The 22,938-nt window shown below is 47.4% G+C and overlaps 1 protein-coding gene across 1 annotated transcript in view; it reads right to left on the bottom strand.

Moving 5' to 3' along the window:
- Positions 1–1,234: 1,234 nt before the first annotated feature.
- NUP160 (nucleoporin 160) overlaps positions 1,235–22,938 on the bottom strand; it is a 64,297-nt gene continuing 42,593 nt past the window's right edge. The window contains exons 27-36 of the mRNA XM_059722412.1: positions 22,750–22,855; positions 21,228–21,388; positions 17,404–17,464; positions 15,703–15,813; positions 13,764–13,887; positions 12,285–12,386; positions 11,179–11,320; positions 5,738–5,863; positions 4,927–5,031; positions 1,235–1,816 (exon numbers count right to left, since the gene is read on the bottom strand). Coding sequence (XP_059578395.1) covers positions 1,730–1,816; positions 4,927–5,031; positions 5,738–5,863; positions 11,179–11,320; positions 12,285–12,386; positions 13,764–13,887; positions 15,703–15,813; positions 17,404–17,464; positions 21,228–21,388; positions 22,750–22,855 — 1,125 coding nt within the window. The 3' untranslated portion in view covers positions 1,235–1,729. The remainder of the gene's footprint in view (positions 1,817–4,926; positions 5,032–5,737; positions 5,864–11,178; positions 11,321–12,284; positions 12,387–13,763; positions 13,888–15,702; positions 15,814–17,403; positions 17,465–21,227; positions 21,389–22,749; positions 22,856–22,938) is intronic.

A 22,938-nucleotide genomic window follows, 5' to 3' on the forward strand; every position in this document is an offset into this window, starting at 1 on the left:
GGCCGCCGCGCGCGCCCGAGCCGTGACGCCAGGCGTGGGGGGCGGAGCCAGGCGCGCGCGGCCTTCGGAGCCTGGCCGGGCGCCCCCTCCGCCTGCTGCGCAAGCGCACCCGCCCCGGTTTAGCCGGGCTGCTGCAGGGGGGAGGGGAGGAAAGTGCTGGCTGCGCGCGGCAGGGCGGGGCTGACCGGGCTCCAGCAGCGCAGGGCCGGGCCACGAGGCCTAGTGCCAGCGCGAGCTTGGGCTAGGGCGCGCGGGGCGGGTGGCACGGGCACGGGCCCGCCTCGAGCGAGAGCCTGTCTTAGGTGACCTCCAAAGGCCCCGCCCAGCCCTGATTTTGTAGGAGCTTCCGCAGTTGGGAGGCGGGGGCGGTCCCTGCCCTGCCGCTTTGGCCACATTTCGCACGCATCTGCTTGTGACCAGCCAGAGGGGTTGGATGCAGTTGCAAGTAGGCTCGGATCCCTTAGTTTCGGGGCATGCAGAGAATCCACGACCTCCGCAGGCAGCCGCTCTTCCTCGGCCAGAACTTGGCCCAACTTGTGCCCACCACATGGACCGGCAAAAGATGAACCTCGAATTCAGCACTTCCAACTCTGGCTATGGGGAAGGAAATATGCCCCCTCAGGAGCAAGGCATCTCCCTCTCTCAGCCCAAAGCATCTTAACTTTTCACCTTTCAATTCCTTTGAACTCTGCACTGTCTTGCAGAGGAGTACACACCAGGACTAGCCAGCCAGTCAGGCCCACACTGACCCAGCTTTAGAGCACAGCTCCCAGGAAGCTGAGGGGGCAGAAGGGTGATCTGCATTACAGACTCACTGCAAAACTAACTCAGCCCAACTGCTGCCAAAGGCTCTTTTCACAGCTATGTGCAATGTCATGTGCTAGCCTTGCAGTAGTGCCTAACAACTAGTCAGGTGCTGCAGAAACAGCATGGAAAGGCAGTCATGTGCTGTCCCAAGACCTTACTACCTACCTACAATTGTTATTAGTGACAGGCTGGGTCCTTGGGGCTGCTACATTAAAATAATTCTCTTGTACCAGGGAATGCCCTATAGCTAGAGGTGCATTAGTTTATCTTGAAGCTACATCAACAGATGACTGACAAGATGTGAAATGGTCACAGTCCAAGAGTTCATCCATTTCCTTGGTGCTCTTAGGGACATTAAGCCAGATCTCCTCCATGCTAGAAGTCAGCAGGTCTCACACAACTGCAATTTTCAATCACTCAACACAAATTTGTACCTGGGCTTGTAATTTTTTCTTTTTTTTTTTTATTAAAGATCATCCAAAAATGCCACAATAAATAAAAGACAAGACAAAAAGCCTCTATTTTCTGTGTATAATACAAGGATCTTCCTAGCCAATGTACACTACTATGAAGAAGAGTGCGAGATCATCATCATAAAATCGACTTTCTTCCTCTTCACTGAAAACTGATTACAAAGGGATCCAGAATGCATTTGACACATTAAAAGTAAAACTGTTCCAGACCTCTGAAGCATGTACTGTTTTGGAAAAATAGACTTTCTTTAATAGCACCACCAGCCAAGGACAGGGAAGAGGGTGACTGCAACTGTCCTGCTCCTAGGAAGAGGGCCATGCAGAATCAGGTCTCACACATGACAGATAGCCACTGCAGACCAGCCTTTAGGGCAACATTTCTTGGGGGCTTGGTCTCATGCCCCATCAGGCACCAGGTGGGTACAAAGGCCATACAGATGAGATTGCTGCTAGTTTAGACGGTACAAGAGGTCTCGGGTTGCAACTTCAACCTTCTGGTGGTAATCCTCCAGTTTGTCGTGTACTTTCTGGTATAACTAGGGGAGAAGAGCAAAAGCAGCCATCAGAGGAAGCAAACATGCTAAGAATGGAACTGTTGCTTTCCCTGCCGTGTCCTCAGCATTCTTCCCACACTCCCTTCTTAGGCTCAGATACTGCCTGTGCAAGTCTTCTCTAATGTGTTTGAGACAAGACGGCCTCTACCTCCAAATCTCTGAAAGTATTTTTCCTTCTGAGATTGTAGCAGAAAGCCTCCTTTTCCTCTTGCCTGCATTTGCTTTCCCCTCTTTGGATATGTTTCTCCTCTTACCTTTTCTTCCTACCTCTTTCTTTCACTATAAGATAAGGAATTGTGTTTTAAAGTTTGTACGTGTGCATTTTGTATCTCCCCTTGTATTTTGGTATTTTTATTTATTTGTGTGCCATGGCATTCCTCTTGTAGCTTATATTTCATACTCCTCACCTTTTAACTAAACGTTTTAGTTTTTAGAAGTTATATACTGTAACAATGTTAACAAGGGCAGGAATCAAACCACCGCTTCCCTGTATCAGGCCGGCCCCTGAAAGAGCCATTGAATGCATAACAGTAGCAGGCTTCAGTAACAAGCAGCAATTAACACCTGCTGAAACCACAGATCAACCAAGGGAAGAAATCAATAGGAGACAATGTAGCAACCAGGAATTCTCTAAACCTCACTGTTCAAGGGCTAGAAGCCCCGGTCTGAGTTAATCAAGGTCTGAGTTAATCAACACCGGGGACCAACTTTTGGGGCTGAATATCTCCAGATCGACTGCTCCCAGAGCCCTATTCAAAATTCATCAACAGACTCCCAAACCTGCACATACATGAGGACAACACCTGGGGCTGACAGATGCCATCCAGTAGCCACCGAGGGGGAAGTCCCATGAGGGTCAACAACCCCTGGATTGGGCAAACCTGAAAACTGGGGAGTCACCAAAGTCTGCCAAGGACAGATAAAAGGCAGTGAAAAGTGACCCTCAGTGGCACCCTCTTGATCTCCAACCTGACCAGCACCCAATCTGTCCAGCCAGAAGGACCAGCTGGCAACCCCCTTCTGGAGGATAACACCACGCTGGAAGAAGCCTCGACTGGCCATCAACGGCAGACTCCAGTGCTTGTGGGATAGGTATACCCGACTCTTGTAACTCGCTACTGTGCGCGTGTGCATGTGCGTGCGTGCGTGTGCGTGAGGGGACCAGCCCCATGGTTTATGATTTGACTTCATTACAGTGTTTCAATCCACCTAATAAACCAGAATTTTTAAGGATCCCGAGTTGGACATTTGTAGAGAACAAGATCTTCATATCCCATTCCCACAGCTGCCCTGTCAGCACTTCTGTTAACTATAACTACTATAGGAAAGCAATTGTATCCAAGGCCACAAACTGATCCCCAACAAAAACACCCTTTCCTGGCAGTCTGCATGGAGAGCTGGGCTTACATGGCTGTCAAACTCCCCCATGCTCCAGAGGATGACAAAATCCTGCAAGCAAGAAAAGTATTCTCTCTGCCCAGCTATTAGTTCTTCAAAGAGTTCCCTCCAGCCCAGGGGTGGTCAACTTGCAGCACAAGTGCCGTAAGTGGCATGGGCAACCTCTATGTGCGGCATATGGCAAATTAGGGAGGGAACAGGCAGTGTAGCAAATAGTGCAGGGAGCAGAAAGTAGAGCAGTATATCAGGGAGGGAGTAGAAAACAGAGCAGCAGATCAGGAAGAGTGTGGTACTTTGGGTGGGAACAGGGTTTAATTTGTGTCACAGCTGCCAAAAAGGTTGGCCCCCACTGGTGCAGCCCATCAACGGCCTGGTATTTTCATGTGAGCTCTCTTCAGGTATATGACACTCCTGGCAATAAGGTGCTGAGAATTGAATGCAGGTCAAGCAAGAGCCAGAGAGTGCAGTCCCCTCTCTTTGCTTTTGCTGCCAGTTGCAATGCAATTCTCATGCAGTTCCTCCCTGCCTTTAACCTTCATTCAAATGCCACAGCTGCCTGTGCTTTTCCAGGACAGATCCCCTGCTATTTTCTACCCAAGTTTCCATTCTTACTGGAGAGATCTTCAGCTTTGAACCCTTCAGCAAAGGTCATTTAATCCTCTTTCACATCAGTCAGGAAAACTTCCGGTAAAACTGGAACTGCAGAAGCAGCAGTGGGGCCAACCTTTTTTGCCAGTTGTGCCATATATTAAAACCCCATGCCTGCTTCAACTCTGTTACATCACCATTAATAATAGCACCCTCCACTGCCCTCCAGCCTCTTCACAGTACAAGTTTGAATTTCTAAATTTCCAAAGTGACATGCAAGATTGAGGGGCTCACTGCTGGAGAGTAAAATCTACACTGTATCCAACCATCACTTCTCTCTTCCCCCAAGGAGCATAAAAAACAATTGTTAAACCACCTAGCTTATGACATTAATTCTTGGCAAATTTCCAATCTGACGCACTGCTCCTGGTTCCATTATTCCTTGGTCTAGGGCTGCCTAACTCAGGGTTCACAAGGGATTAACTTGCAGTCCTCAGGCTCACACCCCACCGCCCCCACACTGCATCTGCTCCTCCAGCATTCACTTCCAGACCCAATCCCTGGGGGTGGGGTGGCAGAGCCAGCAGGAAGTCTGCACAGCCTGTGCAGTGCAAAGTCCACATCTGCTCAGAAGTTGAACAGCTCTGCTTTAGTGGAAAGCTCAATGGAAGTCAGTAATACTCAGAGACTGATTTTTTTTTAGCAGTCCTGGTTATGTGGGAAGCCTCTCGCAATCTGTTGGCCAACCTGCTGTCCTCCATCTGTCGAAGGTGTTGGGAAGATGGAAAAGGACCAAGAACAAAGGCCCTGGAAGGGAGAGTTCATTTGCTAATTTCCTTTTAGGAGCCCAGCTGATCCCCATATGCTCAGTATTTCCTCATTCCTACTCTGCCAACACCTCTAAATTTGTGCTCCTGCTGACTGTGCATGCATTTCTCTAGGTAAAGTCTGAGTCTTGGCAGTCATTGCCTTCATAGCCTCCCTTCCAAACAGTCCCACCCTCCCCACACCATTCCCTGCCCCCTCCCCCCACATTTGTAAGTGCCTCAGTCTTCATTTGGCAGAATCGTCTGGTTCTGTAGTCAGCAACAGGAAGTTGTTCTTACCATTATGTTGCAATGATTTGTTGTGTTTTCTGCCAAGGTCTGCAGCAGCTGGTCAACAGCAGAATATGGGAGCCATACCATTGGTGCTGTGGCTGACAGTGGAAACTAAAAGAGAAGATTAACTTCTAAGCCAGTCTGTATTCCCTACAGAAATATCTTCTTCTTAACTCAAGAGCAAGCAGGAAGTCACAGGACCTTAGTTTCAGGGGATCAAGCAAGGGCCAAGAACCCCATCAGATAATTTCCCCAAGAAACAAGTGCAGAATGTCTTCCTACATTTGTCTGCCCAGTCTGGAATTCAGGTGATTAGGAAGGTTCCATCTTTTCTATAGGGAGATTATTCTACCATTTACCCCACTTCCTTTAAAGATCTTTTCCACAGGTCCAAGTGTTCTACAGAATCAGTGACCCCAGACAGTGAAAGCCACCATTAAAACTGGCTTAAACCAAACAGTCTAGATTGCTTAGGAGGAGACAGTATTCTCTGTGGTCTCACATCATGGGCACCTGCTGGGGTGGGCAATGGGGCCACTGCTGTCCTGCTTCCTTACTCATCTCCTTTGGAGAGAAGGTACTGACTGAGAAGCTGAAACACCCATTGGGTAGGCATCCTGAACATCTCAAAACTGAGAGAAATTAGGTAAACCAGTGAAGTAGGTACCAGGGCACTGTCCATCCATGTGAGTTTGGAGGGACAGTCCTTAGCTTTGGCCCCAGGGCCTAAGAGCTGTTATGCCTCTGGAAGCTTTGGACATCAGGAAAGCCCCACTGAAAAGGCTGCCAGAGGGAGACATTTCACTATATCCCCTACCTCAATTCCAAAATACTCATGGCCCTTTCCCAAGACGGAGTCCACGTATTCCAGCACCAAATCCACTGCATCCTCCAGAAGATCATAATTCAAGTACAGACGAAGCAGTTCAGCAGCATCCACCTTCTGTGAACAGAAAGAATAGGCCACACTTGAGTGTATTTCTGCTTACTTGCTAGGTACATGCAAGGGGGTGACTATACCCCCTAGAAGTCACTGCATAAGAGTCAAGGTCAGAGCCTCGAAGTCAGCCACAGTAAGGCTGATGCAAGAACAAGGGGAAGAGAATCTAAGGTTCCTTTCCCCATCTGGCCCTTAGCATGGTTATTTCAAGCAACCTTGTCCCCTAGGGCAGATGTCAGCAATCTATGGCCCATAGAGTTGGGAGAGGCTTTGACAGCATTTGAGGAGTTGGAAGCTTCACCCAGGCAGCAGGAAGAAGCCACCATTGCAGCACTGCAGTGGTGAAGCAATGACTGAGGTTGCAGTGGCCCAGGCCAGGTTGGAAGTAGCTCACACCCAGAGCTCCAAAATGCTATGGATCCCTGCCCAGGGGAAGGACTGGAAAACTGCAAGGTGACCAAACCAAAGACTATTCTACCCTCTGCAGTCAGGGAATTTCCAGGCTGGAATGTCTGACCTGCTTAAAGCAGCCAGATTAGGGTGACTAAAAACCTAGCCCTCAACACCAGCCAGGATTATATATCAGTAATGATTTAATCTTTAACCACATGAATGAGGTAAACTCTAGCTTCCACATATAAGATCACCTTCTTCCTGATGCTGCCGCCTCCTTCCTCTCTATACTCTTCCCAGCCTCATCCACCATGATTACATTTTCTGTCAGCTGGCAAGTCACACAAGCCCCTGCTGGATCTTGTCTCTCCTCCAGTTTCTCAAATGTTTTACAACTGCCCATCCCAAAAGCATTCTTTCAGAAGGTCTCCCTGAAGCTCACTTTTCCAACTGCAAAAGTCTTCCAATGCATTCACTTGACCAGTCCGCAGCTTTATCCCACCCCCTTCCATATGCTACCTATGCTTGCCCCTGACAACTTAAGCCCTTAGGGTACATTCAGTTCAGAGGCATTGTTCACATGGATATAGTGCTTATTTCAAGTGATACAATTTTACTACAGTCTCAGAGGCAGGACACAAAACTAATTAATTATTTTCATTACTGTTTGCCAATAAATAAATAAAATAAAAAATAGGCCCAATGCTCAGCATTTTACCACTGGAGATTTCACGAGGATTGTAGACTGCAAATTATGAGAGCCACGGGAAACCTAACCTCTTTTCTGACAATTTAGGAGGGCTGTTCTTCCTTACCAAAAATTAAAATACTCAGGTGAACTATAATAGCACCCTAAACATAATGCTTAAAACATTAATGCAGAGAAAACTAGAGTTTGCAAGCATGGGATAGCTATGTTTTGACATTTAAGAGTACTAAACTTTCCCAAGAGCCTGGGAAGCTTAAGTTTCAGATCTTCTGTTTTCTCAGCTACAGTAACTGACATTGAAACTACCGCAAAACAGAGGATTAAAGCTCTTCCAATCTCAGCCCTCACTTTCACGCCAATATTAGCTGAATATTTCACTGCAGATGGAGAATCTTAAAAACAAAAAAAGGCCTGCTTTGAGTTAATGCTAAAAATGAAGGATATGGTCTCACAAGCGCCAGGCAACAAAAATATCCCTACTTGTAGTTGCCCTACACTTTTCATTAAAAGACCCCTGTTTAGTTGCTTGTAACTTTTAACTGCTGAAATCAGCATGCTAAGCATCTGCTTCTGGCTGAATTTGTTTTGGAAAGTTTCAACTCAAGCAAAACAGTAACTTACAAAAACAAAATTAGGGAAAAACATGTTTCAAATGTGAATTTTAAATTCTATCACTGTGAAGTTCTAAAAAAGTCTCATTGTTTTCAAGCAGAGGGATATTCTAGAGCAGGAAATGTCTGCTGCTGTTTCCAGGAAAACCCACCCACATGTGGTGAAGTTCTCAGTTTGCACATGCCCAGTAAAGACTTGCATACAGTTAAGCAGCAAAGTTCTTTAAAGGTTCTATCTGCACTAAGCATGCGCCACACTAGGGCCTCCAGGACAGAACATGGCTTTCCTGCAGTTCCTGCTTCAGGCTACTGCAGTGCCAAAACTGATACCAGGGTGCCTGCTTCTCCTGTGCTCTCAGTGCTCTTCCTCTGCCTGCACTCATACTGCATGGAGGAAACTACCTGGCTGGAATGCAGAAGGATGAGAAACTGAATTTGGGTGCAGAGGAGTGGGGTGAGACTCATCCGTGAACACTGGGAAAATGAAGGCCTCTTGCCCTTCAGAATCTGGTCCAGTGGTCCTCAATGTTTTGGCCCCTGCAGATTTACCCCTGCGTGCTGGAATCAGATCCTGTGGTCTGGCACCACTTTCTCCAGCCCCTGCATGCTGGAACTGGATCCCAGGGGCCCAGCATCACCCCCTCACCACCACGTTAGGATTGGTCCCCAGAGGCCTGCACCACTCTCTCCTGCCTCAATATACTGGGATTGGGTCCTGAGGGCCTGGCACCGCCCCTCCTTGTCTCCCCATTTGTCAGGACTGGGTCCTGGGGCCTAGTACCACCCCCTCCAGGGTCTTATATGTCATCAGGTTCGGGGGCTTGGCACTGCTGTCTCCCAGAATGCCAGAATTGGGCACTGAGACCCAACACTATCCCAGCCCAGCCCTGCACACTGAGATTGGGTGCCCAATCCAACACACAATACCCAGGGCTCCCCATGGGTCCAGAAATTTGGTGGTGGGGAAGCAGCATCACCACTCTCGACACCAAATTTCTAGACTTACAGACAGCCCCACAGGCCAGATGACACAGCACCACAGGCCACATCTGCCCTAACGGCCAGGTTGAGCACCTCTGGTCTGATCCATAAGTAAAATCAGAACCTATGACTGATACCAATGACCATTTAGTTTCAGCTCCAGTGCTGAAAGCTAACCATGGGTCAACATATTTCCACATGATGAAATTTGAGATTTCAATCTGCTGCTTCTAAAACTTAAGAAATTACATAGAGAACTGTAAAATTGAGTGCTCTTAAGACAGGCAGCCCCAGATTTATAACTGCCTGCAATCTGGTTAATTCATTGCCCTGGTGTTGATGTATTATGTTATCCCATCACAGGATCATAGGAAAGTGGGGCTGAAAAGGACCACATGGGGTAGTCTAGTCCAGCCCTCTACTTAAGGCAGGATCATCCCTGACTAAACCACCCTAATCAAATATCTGTCCAATCCACTCTTGAAAATTTCCAGGGATGAAGATTTCACAACTAATCTAGGTTGACTGTTTCACTGCTTGACCACTCTCACAGTCAGAAAGTTCTTCCTAATTTCCAACCTCTGATTTCCCTGCTGCAGCTTGAGACCATTGCTTCTAGTCGTCCCCTACAGCCACAAAGAAAGATCACCATCTTCTTTATAATCACTCTGAAGGTATTTAAAGACTGGTCCCCCCCTCAGTCTTCTCTTCTCCAGACTAAATAATCCTCGTTTTTTTGACCTTTCCTCATCTATCATGTTTCCCAATTCTCCAATCAATTTTTTGTTGCTCTCTGCTGGGCTCTTTCCAGTTTGTTCATATTTTTCTTGAAATGTAGAGCACAAAACTGGACACAGTATTCCAGGTGAGGCCTCCCCAGTGTCAAATACAGCAGAAGAATCACTTCCCTTGCTTTGTAAATGATGCTCCTATTAATGCAGCGCAGAATTATTATTTTTTTTTTTTTTGGCAACAAGGGCACACTGGCAGTTCATATTTAGCTTATGTTTCACTGCAACCCCCAGGTCCTTCTCTATAGTACTGCAGCCTAGCCAACCATTCTCTAGCCTTTATTTGTGCATGTAATTATTCCATCCTAAGTGTAGGATTTGCACTCATTCTTATTGAATTTCATTTGACTGATTTTGGGCAATTTCTCCAGTTTATCGTGGTCATTCCAAATCTTTACTATACCCTCCAAAGCTAATGTCCTGATTCAATAAAAGGTTGTTAATATATGCTCAAGAGATCCCAGGTTGAAGGCCACACCCCCCACCTCCCACTACTGAGAGGGGCAAAACCCCATGCAGTCCATACCAATCTGACCATGGGGAAAATTCCTTCCTGACCCCAAATGTGACAATTGTTGTGAACCTGAATGGAGGGGCAAGACCTCCTAACCAGGAACCTCTTTGGCTTTGGTCCCAACAGGAGCTGTATCCCCAGCCTTGGCTGTAGCCAGCAAACAACACCTCTAAGGGAGGCTTAAAAACATCTTGACATGTAGCAGAAGGGAGGGGAAGGAGAACACCAGGAAAGTCCAGAAGTTTGGGAAATACCCAGAGTAGAACATAGGCATAGCTATGTCTAGATCATCCCCAACCAGCAGATGTCCAACCTCTCCTTGATCACCGCTACTGATGGAGAATCCACAACTTTCTTAAGCAGTCTATTCCACTGCCTCCCTACTCCTATAGTGAAGAAGTGTTTCCGGATATCCAATTTAAACTTATTTTGCTGCAACTTCAAGCTATTGATCTGTGTCCTCCCCTCTGCAGCAAAAGATAAAAGGTGCTTTCCCTCTTCTTTAATGGCAGCACTTTAAGTATTTGAAGACTGCTATCATGCCCCCTGCCTTAAGTGCCTTTTCCACAAGCTGAACATGCCAAGCTCCTACAGCTTCTCCCCTTCTATGACTTGCTTTCCAAGCACTTTATCATCTTTGCTGCCTGCCTCTAGAACCTCTTAACTTCTCCATGTAGATTTTCAAATGTGGAACCCAGAACTGCACACAATACTTGAGATGAGGCCTAACCAGTGCCAAGCAGAGAGGCACTATCACCTCCCATGTTCTTCCACTATTCAGGGGCAGAGAAAAGCAGCCCAATCTTTGCTGCCATTTATACCTGTCATCTAGTAGCTGATCTTATTTGTGAAGGCCAAAGTAAAAAAGTAAATATTTCAGCCAGTGTGGCATAAATGTGTTACTAAAATTGCCTTTTGCATTCAACGAAGGACTTGCACTTTCCTTGGCTTTCTTCTTACTGCCAAAACACTTGTAGAATTCTTTTTTATTATCTTTTACATCCCTTACTAGTTGCATCTCAGACTGTGCTTTGATGTTCCTAATTTTCTCCCAGCATCTCCATGCAATATTCTTATGTTCTTCCCTAGAAATATTGTCAAATTGCCACTTTTTTTTTCTTTTTGGCTTCTCCTCACTGAGGAGGTCATACTTAGTCAGGCTGGCTTCTTGCTGTAGTTCCTATTTTTTTCTTCACACTGGGATAGCTTCCATCTTGTTGCATAAGCACAATATTCATTTCAAGCAGACACATGGGAAACAATGAAACTTCCTCAGAGCTTTGTCCTTCCCCATTCTCTCCCTTGAAAAAGCATTTTACCTTGTAACTGTTGATCAGCCAAGTAGGCAATGGTACCCCGTGGGATAGGAGTTTGTTGATTACACAGTGATAATATAGATGGTTCTGGGACTTGTACCTGTCCAGGTAGGACGACAACAACCGCCATGCTTCATCAGTCGCACTACAAGATAGAGTTGGACACTTCACTCAGGATGTCTATGGCTTTACCTTCATTCACAGCTGCACCACATAGCTCTTTGGGTGGAATAAGCTTGAGAAAATAAGTCACCTGGGGATTTAGTTGACAGTGGGTGCGCATCTACAACGGGATGCTACTGTGTAGCAGTTACTGCACATTTATGTAGCACTTGTATAATCAAGAACTAAGTAAATGTGCCGGCAAGCATCTTTTTAGTGATGCTACTGTGTAGGAGCATATTAGCACTGTTGGTGCTGTGACATGCTACTGCACAGTAATACCCAATTTCAGGGGAGCTTGAAACAAGATGTAGAAGACAAACAAGCAACAAAATAAGCTGTTAATAGGCAGCTCAACTGGCTGTACTGCCTGTGCTACTGCATGGTTTTACTGGAGGCATAGCCAGGCCCACAACATCTGTTTAATGTCTACATGCAAGGCCAAGAAGTAACAGATGTATCTAAGCACAGCACTATGCTCTAAATCAGTGTTTCTCAACCCGTAGGTCATGACCCAAAAGTAGATCGCAAGAATATATGAAAGGGTCGCAAACAAACTTTAGCAATGAATCAACAAATTTAAAAAGTGGATTCTCCTTTAAAAAAGAGAAAAAGGTGGGAAATGGTAGCGTTTCCCTTGCAGGCTGGCAGAGTTCCAGCCTGCAAGGGGGTGCTTGGGGCTCCCAATGCCGCTCCCCCCTACACACACACCTTGACCCACACACTGCAGGGCTGGTGGCAGTGGGTTGGGACTGGCCATTGTTATTTGAAAATGGGTTCCTGGTACAAAAGAAGATTGAGAACCACTGCTCTAGATAATGGCAAAGAATTTTTAAAACAACTCTTAAAAAAAAGATTTCACCCCCCAAAACTGCCAGTTTCTCTCTTCATGGGATGCAGCCTTTCATAGCCCAAACATTCTCCTTGAGCATGTAAAAGTACACTACCTGGACTCCTTTGTGGTCACCAGAGAGGTAAGCTGGTTTGCAGCCAGCCAATCCCAGGCCTCTGCCTGCACTGCTTCTCCCCCCAACTGTAGTTTGATGCACCTGGAATACACAAAACATCAGGAATAGTACAATCCTCACCATGTGCAAAGCCAAGCCCATCATCCTCTCTTCCCATGGCTGTCAACATCACAAAGCGTTTCAGAGTCAGGGTATAGTCTCAAACATACACCACCATAATTGAAATAGGTCTCATCTAGACTTACTGCTGCCAGGGAGTTCTGACACAGTAGCACATGCACATCCATATACTCCTAGCAGCTCCATTCACAAGCTGTGCCACCTGAGGGTGAAGTGCACCCTAGGAAAACACCACCTGCTGATGGGACCTTAACAACCAGAATAAAAACATGGGAGTATTCACATAGATCTTCTACTGGCTGCTAACTGATGACAGAAGACTTTTCTCTGCTTACCAGAAATGTTACAACTCTGCCACCAGAAAGGATGATTTTGCCACTACAGAGGAGCTTTGGGTATGAAAGCACTCATAATTTTACCAGCAGACCTTGAGTTCTGCCAGCTACTTTGTAGCATACACTAGGCCAGCAACCAGCTTAATAGGCAAGGCAGAGGATACTAAATTAATTAAATAGTAAGAAACCACTCATACATGCAGCTCTTAAATTATGCAAGTTAATGATTAAGTATCCTAAACTTAACAAATGGGATATGCTCATATCCAGATCATATAAAGAAGTACACATTCTTGCATGTGCCAACAAGGTGAAGAGATTATCTCTAGGAGAAGCTTGCAAATGCTTGGAGCAAGGAACCTTTGTAGCTGCAAACTACAGCATTTGCTGTAGCGAAGAGATAGACAGTCAGGGTATTTTAGGGTCAGAGTTCTCTAATAGCATATGGCAGCTGGAAAAGGGGTTCCAGAACCAGGTGAATAGAAAACCAATGCATGCCATGGCATGAGAACAGACCAACTACTTCAGTCAGTCAACACAGTCATAACACCTGGAAGTCCAAAGTTCATGAGTCAGTCCAAACTACCCTCATCATGCAAAGCGGGGGTGGGGTGGGGGTGGGGTGGGGTGGGGAACAGCCATACTTAGACTAGGTCTGCTTTTGGATTTAGACCTTATAGCCCCTCTCTTGATACAAGAGAGACTCATGGTGAAAATTCCAACTTAATGCACATACAAACAAGGATACTTAGGAGGGTGTTTTTAGCGCTCTGTCTCAGGAGCATGGAAATAGTGTTGCCCTTTTCTCCTCTGCCCCCACTTAAACTCAGCTGCTTCCAAAACCTTAATAACTAATCCCTTATGACTGAGGTGAGAACTGACAGACCAAGGACGGTCCTTGTTCTAATCTTAAACCTCCAGCTACAGAACACAGGCTGTATAACACAGTTTTTTTCAGTACTATGGTTACTTAGCAGGATGAGCACAATAACTTGTTACATACTTGAAAGAGAGTCCTTCAAAAACAGGAGTCAGGGGGAGCTTAAAGGTTTGACAGAGAGAAATAGCAGTGTCAAAGAGGCCAGCTTGAACCAGGAGAGCAACCATCTCCTGTGATGGAGAACTTCCTAAAAAAACCAAAAACACAGAATGGCAGATCAGCACAACCCACAGAACCATCACACACCTTTTACAAATGCTGAGCAGAAATCTACATACAGTAACTCACTACCAGGGATTCAACAGAAAAGCTACACAACTGAAGATCAAACATCCAGCCTGTGACAGCTCACCAAAACTCCCTAAGTGGCCCTCAGGCCCAAATAATTGCCCACCCCTGCCCTAAACCAAGATGCCATTTCAGGTCCGTGCCATTCTATTTAGAGCCAGATTTTCCTGGCCCCTTGCAGTTATTTATTTTTTTAGATAACCCCACCACCTCTACATAGCTGGTTTTGGAAAGGTTAATAGTGACTGATAAAAGACCAGAGTAGAGAGATTTTCTTTGCTTAGACTGTAGCCTCAACTTCCCTACTGAAACATTCTGCTCTGAGCTAATGGGTATTGGCACAGGGAAGATGGACAACACATTTCGTCCAGCTGAAAGAGCCAAAGAACTGAGAAATCATGAGCGAATTTGACTTAAGGGTCTTCCTGAGCTCTTAGAAGGCATTTCCACAGTGACCAGACATGAAAAATAAAAGGCACTGACCACACCCTCCTTTCTGAAAAAGCAAGTATCAAATTTCCCCTCCTGTGGAGGCTGATGCCCCTTTTGGAAGAAGAGCCAGAAAAAGGTCTCTGCATCACTCTGACCTTACTCCCCCAAAACTGACAGGTTTTTTTCAACCATATCAGCCAGAAGCAGAATGCAAGCATGGAGAGAGTTGGTCCAAATGGCCACATTCTTGCAAAGCTGTATATGACTGAAAACAAGAGATTTTAACCAAAGCATTATCCAACTATAAACATCAGTGTCATACTGCTGACAATGACCAAAGCTCAAGCTTGTCTCTTGCCAGTAGGGTAGGAAGATTGATAGATTATCTTTACTCTTCCAAGATAGCCTCACTATTGTAATTCATTCTATTAACATAGCTTAGAGACAGTGACCCCAGTATTGGTGCTGGGCAAGATATGCAGTACGGAATCAAAATGAAATGGCAGGAGACCTCAAGGAGATGAAAGGTAACTGTTTGAGCTGCAGTCTGCCCAGGAGATAACAACTGATACCTCAACACTTGCAAGGTTTTTTCTTATTATTATTCTTCAAATGGCTACAAACTGTCTAGACCAGGGGTTGTCAACCGGAGGTATGTGTACCCCTAGGGGTACTTCGAAAGGTACTAGTGGTCTTGGAAAGGGTACACGTGGACAGACAGGGATTGAGGGCTGCCACCCACCACCCCACACTGCTGCCTCCCAGGAGCAGGGCTGAGGGAGGCAAGGGCAGTGGCATCTCTGAGGGCCACACAGCCAGCTAGTCAGATGCAGGGAAGAGGAGGGGAGCTTGCATGCGGCGGCCGCCGCCATCCACCACCCACCACCGCCTTCCCACTGCCAGTTGCACATGCGGCTCTGCAGGCTGCGGACGGGCAATGCACGACTGCCCAGGTGCGAGGCCTGCCAGCAGCCTGCGGAGCGACAGGTTGTGGGAAAGTGGGATGTGGCGGCAGTGGCAGTGACCCTGTGCACCCCCAACTCCCATCCAGTCACTGCCACCAGAAGGGGTACACTTCTTAAAAAAGGTTGAAAACCCCTGGCTTAGACTCCACCAGCAACAGAGTGCAGTTGCATCAGTTAAGGAAAAATGCTGAAGAATTGCCACATCTATGTGTAGTACCCTACATGTCCCTTCAAGGCTCTTTGTTTAAGTACAGCTTAACCAGGGATGGATCTGCTGTCAAAAGGTTACATAGCTCCAGATGCACTCCAGTTCCTACCTACTACAGCAGCTGTTGATGGGTCATGCTGTGCCAGAGTCAGACGGATACGAGCCAACATACATTCTCTCTCCAAATCCTCCAGCTCCAGGATCTCTATCTGGTGAGTTGCTGTACAAGACAGAAGACACACAATCATTTACAATACCAACTGTGCGCTGAAGTGAAAGAGAGGCCCTATCCTGGAGTGCTGACAGACAACAGAGATAAAGAATAGGATGCAGACAGCAACTAGTTGAGAAGAGAAGATGCATACCTAAGCAGAGGACAAACTTTTCCACAAAAAGCTAGCAATTAGGGGCTCTATAAGAAGCACTTGAAGACAGATTTGGCAGAGAGCTCAGAGGCATGGCAGACTATGCCAGAAGGCCCCTTTCAGATCACTGCATAACTGCAGACTCTTCAGCTGTCTGTACAAAACGAATCCAGGTTAGGGCATTCTCAGCAGTTGAGATGTCAGTGGAACCCTGTGCAACACTGAGATGGACAAATATATTTGTGTGCCACATGTCCTCTGCTCATAACCTCTGTCCTACCTCACCCACCTTATAGCAAAAGTGGGCACACTGGAGGAGGAACAGGCTGCAACTATATCTAGACAGGTTACAGGGGTGGGCCGATGAGAAAAGGATGGGTTTCAATACTGACAAGTGAAAGGTACTGCACCTAGGGAGGAAGAACCAGCAGCACACCTACAGGCTAGGGAACTCCCTTCTAGTCAGCACAGAGGCAGAAAAGGATCTTGGTGTCATTACTGATTCCAAAATGAACATGGGCCGCTAATGTGGGGACATGGTCAGGAAGGCTAACCACATCTTGTCATGCATCCACATATGCATCACACACCCTTTACATGCATCTCAGGCAGGTTCAAGGAGGTGATCCTCCCCCTCTACGTGACACTGGTCAGGCTGCAGTTGGAGTACTGCGTCCCGTTCTGGGTGTCGCACTTCAGGAGGGATGTGGAGAGCACCAAGAGGGTCCAGAGGGGGGCCACTCACATGATCAGGGGGCAGCAAGGCAAGCCCTACAAGCAGAGGCTATGGGACTTGACTCTGTTCAGCCTCCACAAGAGAAGGCTGAGAGGGGATCTGGTGGCCGTCTACAAACTGGCCAAGGGGGACCAGCAGGCTATGGGAGAGTCCCTGTTCCCCCAAACACTATGGGGAGTAACGAGGAATAATGACCATAAGTTGACCGAGAATAGATTCAAGCTAGATATCAGGAGGCAGTACTTCACTGTGAGGGTGGCTAGAAGCTGGAACCAACTTCCAAGGGAAGTGGTGCTCACTCCTACCCTGGGGGTCTTCAAAAGGAGGCTACATAGACACCTAGCCGGGGTCGTTTGACCCTAGCATTCCTTCCTGCCCATGGCAGGGGGTCGGACTCGATGATCTGCTCAGGTCCCTTCCGACCCTACCAGTTATGAAACTATGAAACTCAGAGCAGGGAAGATACTTTTCTATGGTACTTAGTACAGTCAGCAGCCATTCAACATACAAAGTAAAAATATTTGCACGTGGTGCATCCAATGGCCAAAAACAATTAAGAAAAAAAGTGTTCATTCTACTGCAGGAAGTCCATTTATGAGGATGTAATTTAAGGACAGAACAGGGGTCACAGTTTGAATCTCCCCAAATACTAAGCTTTTGAGTCAAAAGTTGGGATGCAGAATTTTGGCCACAGCTAGCAGTCACTTACTTGGAACAGCTGCACACTCTCCATCATGGCTTCTTTTGGGGGACGCTCCTGGTCGTTCATACTGCCAATGAAAAAAAAGGGAAAAGTTTTTTCTGAATTTTCTTTTCAAAGGGCAGAACATTTCTACTTCTAAGACCTTGTATCAAATACTAGGAGGCACAGAACTATTAATCAGTTCAAAGTACATTTTTACTACATTTCCAACTACAAAAGGCCAAGTACACTCAAGGTATTTCTGCCACATCAAACGCAATATACATCAACCCTCATCAAGACAGAATCCGAGGCTGAGGAAGTAGAAGGATTGTGGGTTAGGCTACATGGGGGGCAAGGAGAAAGGGATTTGGTGGTAGGGGTCTGTTACAGACCCCCACACCAAGGGGAAGAAATAGATGCGGGGCTCCTGAGGCAACTCTCGGAGACCATAAAAGCTAAAGAGGCGGTAGTCATGGGGGACCTAAACTACCCGGACATCTGCTGAGAGACGCAGACAGCAAGGTCCCATTGCTCATGCAGGTTTCTAACTTGTGTACAGGACCTCCACCTGACACAGGAGGTGTATGGTCCCACTAGGGGGAATGCCATACTGGATCTGGTATTGGCAACGGGAGATGACATGATAGGGGACCTCCAGATCGGTAGCTATCTGGGAGACAGTGATCACCTTATAATAGAATTCAACATAAGACGGCGAGTAGGTAAGGTAACTAGTAGGGTAAAAGTGCTAGACTTTAGGAAAGCTGATCTCATTGCACTCAGGCAATTAGTCAAGGAAGCACTGCAGAGTAGGAATTTTGATGGGATGGGTGCCCAAGAAGGGTGGCTGTGCCTAAAGGAAACGATCCTTTGGGCACAAAGCAAGACGATCCCCGAGCGAGGCAAAAGAGGGAAAGGGGCCAGGAGGCTTCCATGGCTGACCAGAGAAATCCAGGGCAGCCTAAGGGCCAAAAGGGGAGCACATAAAAAGTGGAAACAGGGTGAGATCACTAAAGATGAATATACCTCCTCTGCTCGTGCTTGTAGGGAGGCAGTTAGGCGGGCCAAAGCTACCATGGAGCTGAGGATGGCAACCCAAGTAAAGGACAACAAGAAATTGTTTTTTAGATACATAGGGAGTAAAAGGAAGGCCCAGGGAGGAATAGGACCCCTGCTAAATGGGCAGAAGCAATTGGTGACAGATAGGGGGGACAAGGCTGAACTCCTCAACGAGTTCTTTGCCTCAGTGTTCCTAAGCGAGGGGCACGACAAGTCTCTCACTGGGGTTGTAGAGAGGCAGCAGCAAGGCGCCAGACTTCCATGCGTAGATCCTGAAGTGGTGCAGAGTCACTTGGAAGAACTGGATGCCTTTAAGTCAGCAGGCCTGGATGAGCTCCATCCGAGGGTGCTGAAGGCACTGGCCGACGTCATTGCAGAGCCACTGGCGGGAATATTTGAATGCTCGTGGCGCACAGGCCAAGTCCCGGAGGACTGGAAAAGGGCTAACGTGGTCCCCATTTTCAAAAAGGGGAGGAAGGAGGACCCGGGCAACTATAGGCCGGTCAGTCTCACCTCCATCCTTGGTAAAGTATTTGAAAAAATTATCAAGGCTCACATTTGTGAGAGCCCGGCAGGACAAATTATGCTGAGGGGAAACCAGCATGGGTTTGTGGCGGGCAGATCGTGCCTGACCAACCTAGTCTCTTTCTATGACCAGGTTACGAAACGCCTGGACACAGGAGGAGGGGTGGATGTTGTATACCTGGACTTCAGGAAGGCCTTCGATACGGTATCCCACCCCTTACTGGTGAACAAATTAAGAGGCTGTGATGTGGATGACTGCACAGTCCGGTGGGTGGCGAATTGGCTAGAGGGTCGCACCCAAAGAGTCGTGGTAGATGGGTCGGTCTCGACCTGGAAGGGTGTGGGCAGTGGGGTCCCAAAGGGTTCGGTCCTTGGACCGATACTCTTTAATGTCTTCATCAGCGACTTGGACGTGGGAGTGAAATGTACTCTGTCCAAGTTTGCAGATGACACAAAGCTATGGGGAGAAGTGGACACGCCGGAGGGCAGGGAACAGCTGCAGGCAGACCTGGATAGGCTGGACAAGTGGGCAGAAAACAACAGGATGCAGTTCAACAAGGAGAAATGCAAAGTGCTGCACCTAGGGAGGAAAAATGTCCAGCACACCTACAGCCTAGGGAATGACCTGCTGGGTGGCACAGAGGTGGAAAGGGATCTTGGAGTCCTAGTGGACTCCAAGTTGAACATGAGCCGGCAGTGTGACGAAGCCATCAGAAAAGCCAATGGCACTTTATCGTGCATCAGCAGATGCATGACAAATAGGTCCAGGGAGGTGATACTTCCCCTCTATAGGGCGTTGGTCAGACTGCAGTTGGAGTACTGCGTGCAATTCTGGGCGCCACACTTCAAGAAGGATGCGGATAACCTGGAAAGGGTACAGCGAAGGGCAACTCGTATGGTCAAGGACCTGCAGACCAAGCCCTACGAGGAGAGACTAGAGAAACTGGACCTTTTCAGCCTCCGCAAGAGAAGGTTGAGAGGTGACCTTGTGGCTGCCTATAAGTTCATCACGGGGGCACAGAAGGGAATTGGTGAGAATTTATTCACCAAGGCGCCCCCGGGGGTTACAAGAAACAATGGCCACAAGCTAGCAGAGAGCAGATTTAGACTGGACATTAGGAAGAACTTCTTCACAGTTCGAGTGGCCAAGGTCTGGAACGGGCTCCCAAGGGAGGTGGTGCTCTCCCCTACCCTGGGGGTCTTCAAGAGGAGGTTAGACGAGTATCTAGCTGGGGTCATTTAGACCCAGCACTCTTTCCTGCTTATGCAGGGGGTCGGACTTGATGATCTATTGAGGTCCCTTCCGACCCTAACATCTATGAATCTATGAATCTATGTAACTTGTTTCAGAAATCATGGCTCTTGCTGCAGAAAACAAAATGTTTCTTATGCAAGAAACAAGAATTTCTAAAGTAAGAACCAAGAAAAAGCTGGATAAAACTTTTAAACTGCTTCTTGCTGTTACCTATTCCCAGCTCCCACCTGCTCACAAAAGGAAGCCTGATGGAATGTTTCCATTTCTTCTCTTTTGGGTGAATACATATAATATGAATAGCAAGTAGCCACACAAGAGCCAACTAAAACAAGTTTACTCAAATATGAACAGGACTTGGGAGTGACCTTCAAGCAGTTACAACTGCAGGGTCCCGATTCTGACAGACTTTGCAAGGACAGGTTATATAACTGCTTCTATTATAAAATGGATTTTACATGATAAACAGGCCTCCAAACAAAATCGTAGGTCCAAGCAGGATTTTTTTTTTTTCCTGACAGAAGATGATTTTCAAAAGTATGAAAAATATGTATTTGTTTATAGCAAAAACAACACTAAGGCCAAGAGGGTGCATAAATGCTATTCACTTCAAGAGTACTGTTTATAAGACTGATGAAAAAACATCATACAATTTCTGGATCATGTCCAGATTGCAGCAGAAAAGTCCGATGTAGGTAAAAATTACAGATTTTGCTGTCTGCTACTGAACGTACCAAAAAGTTTGACCATTTTTGTAGCCATAAAACAGCCTTGGAAAAGGACTGCTGTAACAGGAGTTTGTAAGTGGCAGGAAAAAACAGCCTCCTACTGCCCTACAGCCATGTTTTCATACTGCACAGTATAAGGACTAAACCTGCATTAGTTGTCTTAAAACAGAGGAGGACATGGCTTATGGAAGAATCTTCACAATAAAGATAAGGCCATTTCAATAGCTGCATCATCGACACTTTGCTAGAGATGCAAAACCACCCAGAAGTTCAATATTTCATACCACAGCACCAGAGGTGGGTTGCACTATCCAAGCGTATTCTGGTCGGATCAGCCGTAAGCAGTTAAGGGCAGCAAGGTAACAGTTTACTTGTTTCTGGAGCCCCCGAAGTGTCCGCACCTCTCTGCCGAGACGCATACCATATTCAAACATCACTGTCCCAGCTGGAGGAGGAAAAAAATGGAACCTTTCAGCATACCAGTATTCTTTTTCCATTGGACCACCTCCTTTATAGGATTTACTGGCTATAAATTCATTGTTTAACTCATAAGCCCAGTGATAACCGGTTATAGCTTACCAGTTATAATTTAGTGCAAGGCAGGGTGCAGTCCAGAAGAGAAGTGAGGGGCAGGAGGGGAGGGAAACTGCAGTGGCCCCAGCAGGAACCAGATGGTGACAGGGCTGGTGAGCGGGAGGGAGGAAGGAATGGAGGAGCGAGGAGGAGGATGGGGGACTAGTACCTACACCTAGGCTCTGCAGACCCCAGTGCAGCCACTTGCAGCCTCCCCGCCACCTGCCACAAGCAGCCCAAGCCCCAAGCAGGACCCTGTAAGCAATGCAGTGGGGTGGGGCAGGCGTTGGCCCAGGACTCAGCACCTCCCCCCGTCTGACTTCGCAGAGCCACAGGCTGGAGCCCAGCACCACAGCGCCTATCCCTGTCCCTACACCTGGCCAGATGCAGTGCCTTCTATTGCTGCAGCTGCTGTGCGCACACCCTGGCTGGACCTGCAGCAGCTGCAGGGCCTGGCAGGGGCAAGGTGGAGGCAAGGGGGTATAGGGCAGCTGCCTCAGGCCTGCAGCTCAGCCCCACGATGCACCCCATCTGGGCCCAGAGAGAACATGTCTGCCTGGCTCATCATGAGTATAGCCCAGGGGAGCTGCCGAGTTCCTACCAGACTTCCACCACTGGAAGCGCCCAGCTGGTGCCAGGCCAGGCAGAAAGGCCCTACAGGCCAGGCCAGAGCAGCCCCACATAGGCCAGGCCAATGACTGCCATACCAATTCATCATTTAATGGTTGTAATTACAGCAGGTTAAACGAGTATTTTTTAAAATCAGTATTTACATCCTTAACTGGCTATATGCTATCCAGGAGGAACAGCATAGGATACGGGTCAGCAACCTACAGCCCACTGGATGGACTCAGCCTGTGAAAAGATTGGATCCAGCATCTCCAGGGATTCACACCTAGGGCAGCAGGTCTCATTACAGGCCTCATTCCCTATCTCCACTCCTGACTGCTATTAGGGGTATAGAAATTTGCATGGAGCTGGGATGCAAGCAACAGCTAATGAAAGCAGAAGTTGCCAATCCCTGGCCTAGTCCAAAGAGATGCGGAAGTTATCTACAAGTTCTCAGAGAACCTGGATAAACTAAAGACTGAATGGATTATGGATTGGCCCATGCAACAGAACATGTGTGGGTGCAAAATGATGCACAGCAGTCACACTATTGAAGATCCAGAGAAGGGGGACCCAGCATGATAGATAAGCTTTGAGGCAGCACTCCCCTAGAGCCGGTCTTACCCTTCCGATAGTTGTGGCGGTAGATATGGAAAGCATATAGCAGCTCATAATAATTGTGAGTCATCAGGTCCACTGCTCGAGCACGAGACTCAATTATGCCCACTACCTAAGACACACGACACAAAAGTTTGTCAGTTGACTATCATTCCAACAGTGGTCTACTTCCCTAACCCACTGCAGGCCAATTAC

This window comes from Alligator mississippiensis, chromosome 2, assembly GCF_030867095.1.
Source record: "Alligator mississippiensis isolate rAllMis1 chromosome 2, rAllMis1, whole genome shotgun sequence".
Classification (NCBI taxonomy): Eukaryota; Metazoa; Chordata; order Crocodylia; family Alligatoridae; genus Alligator; species Alligator mississippiensis.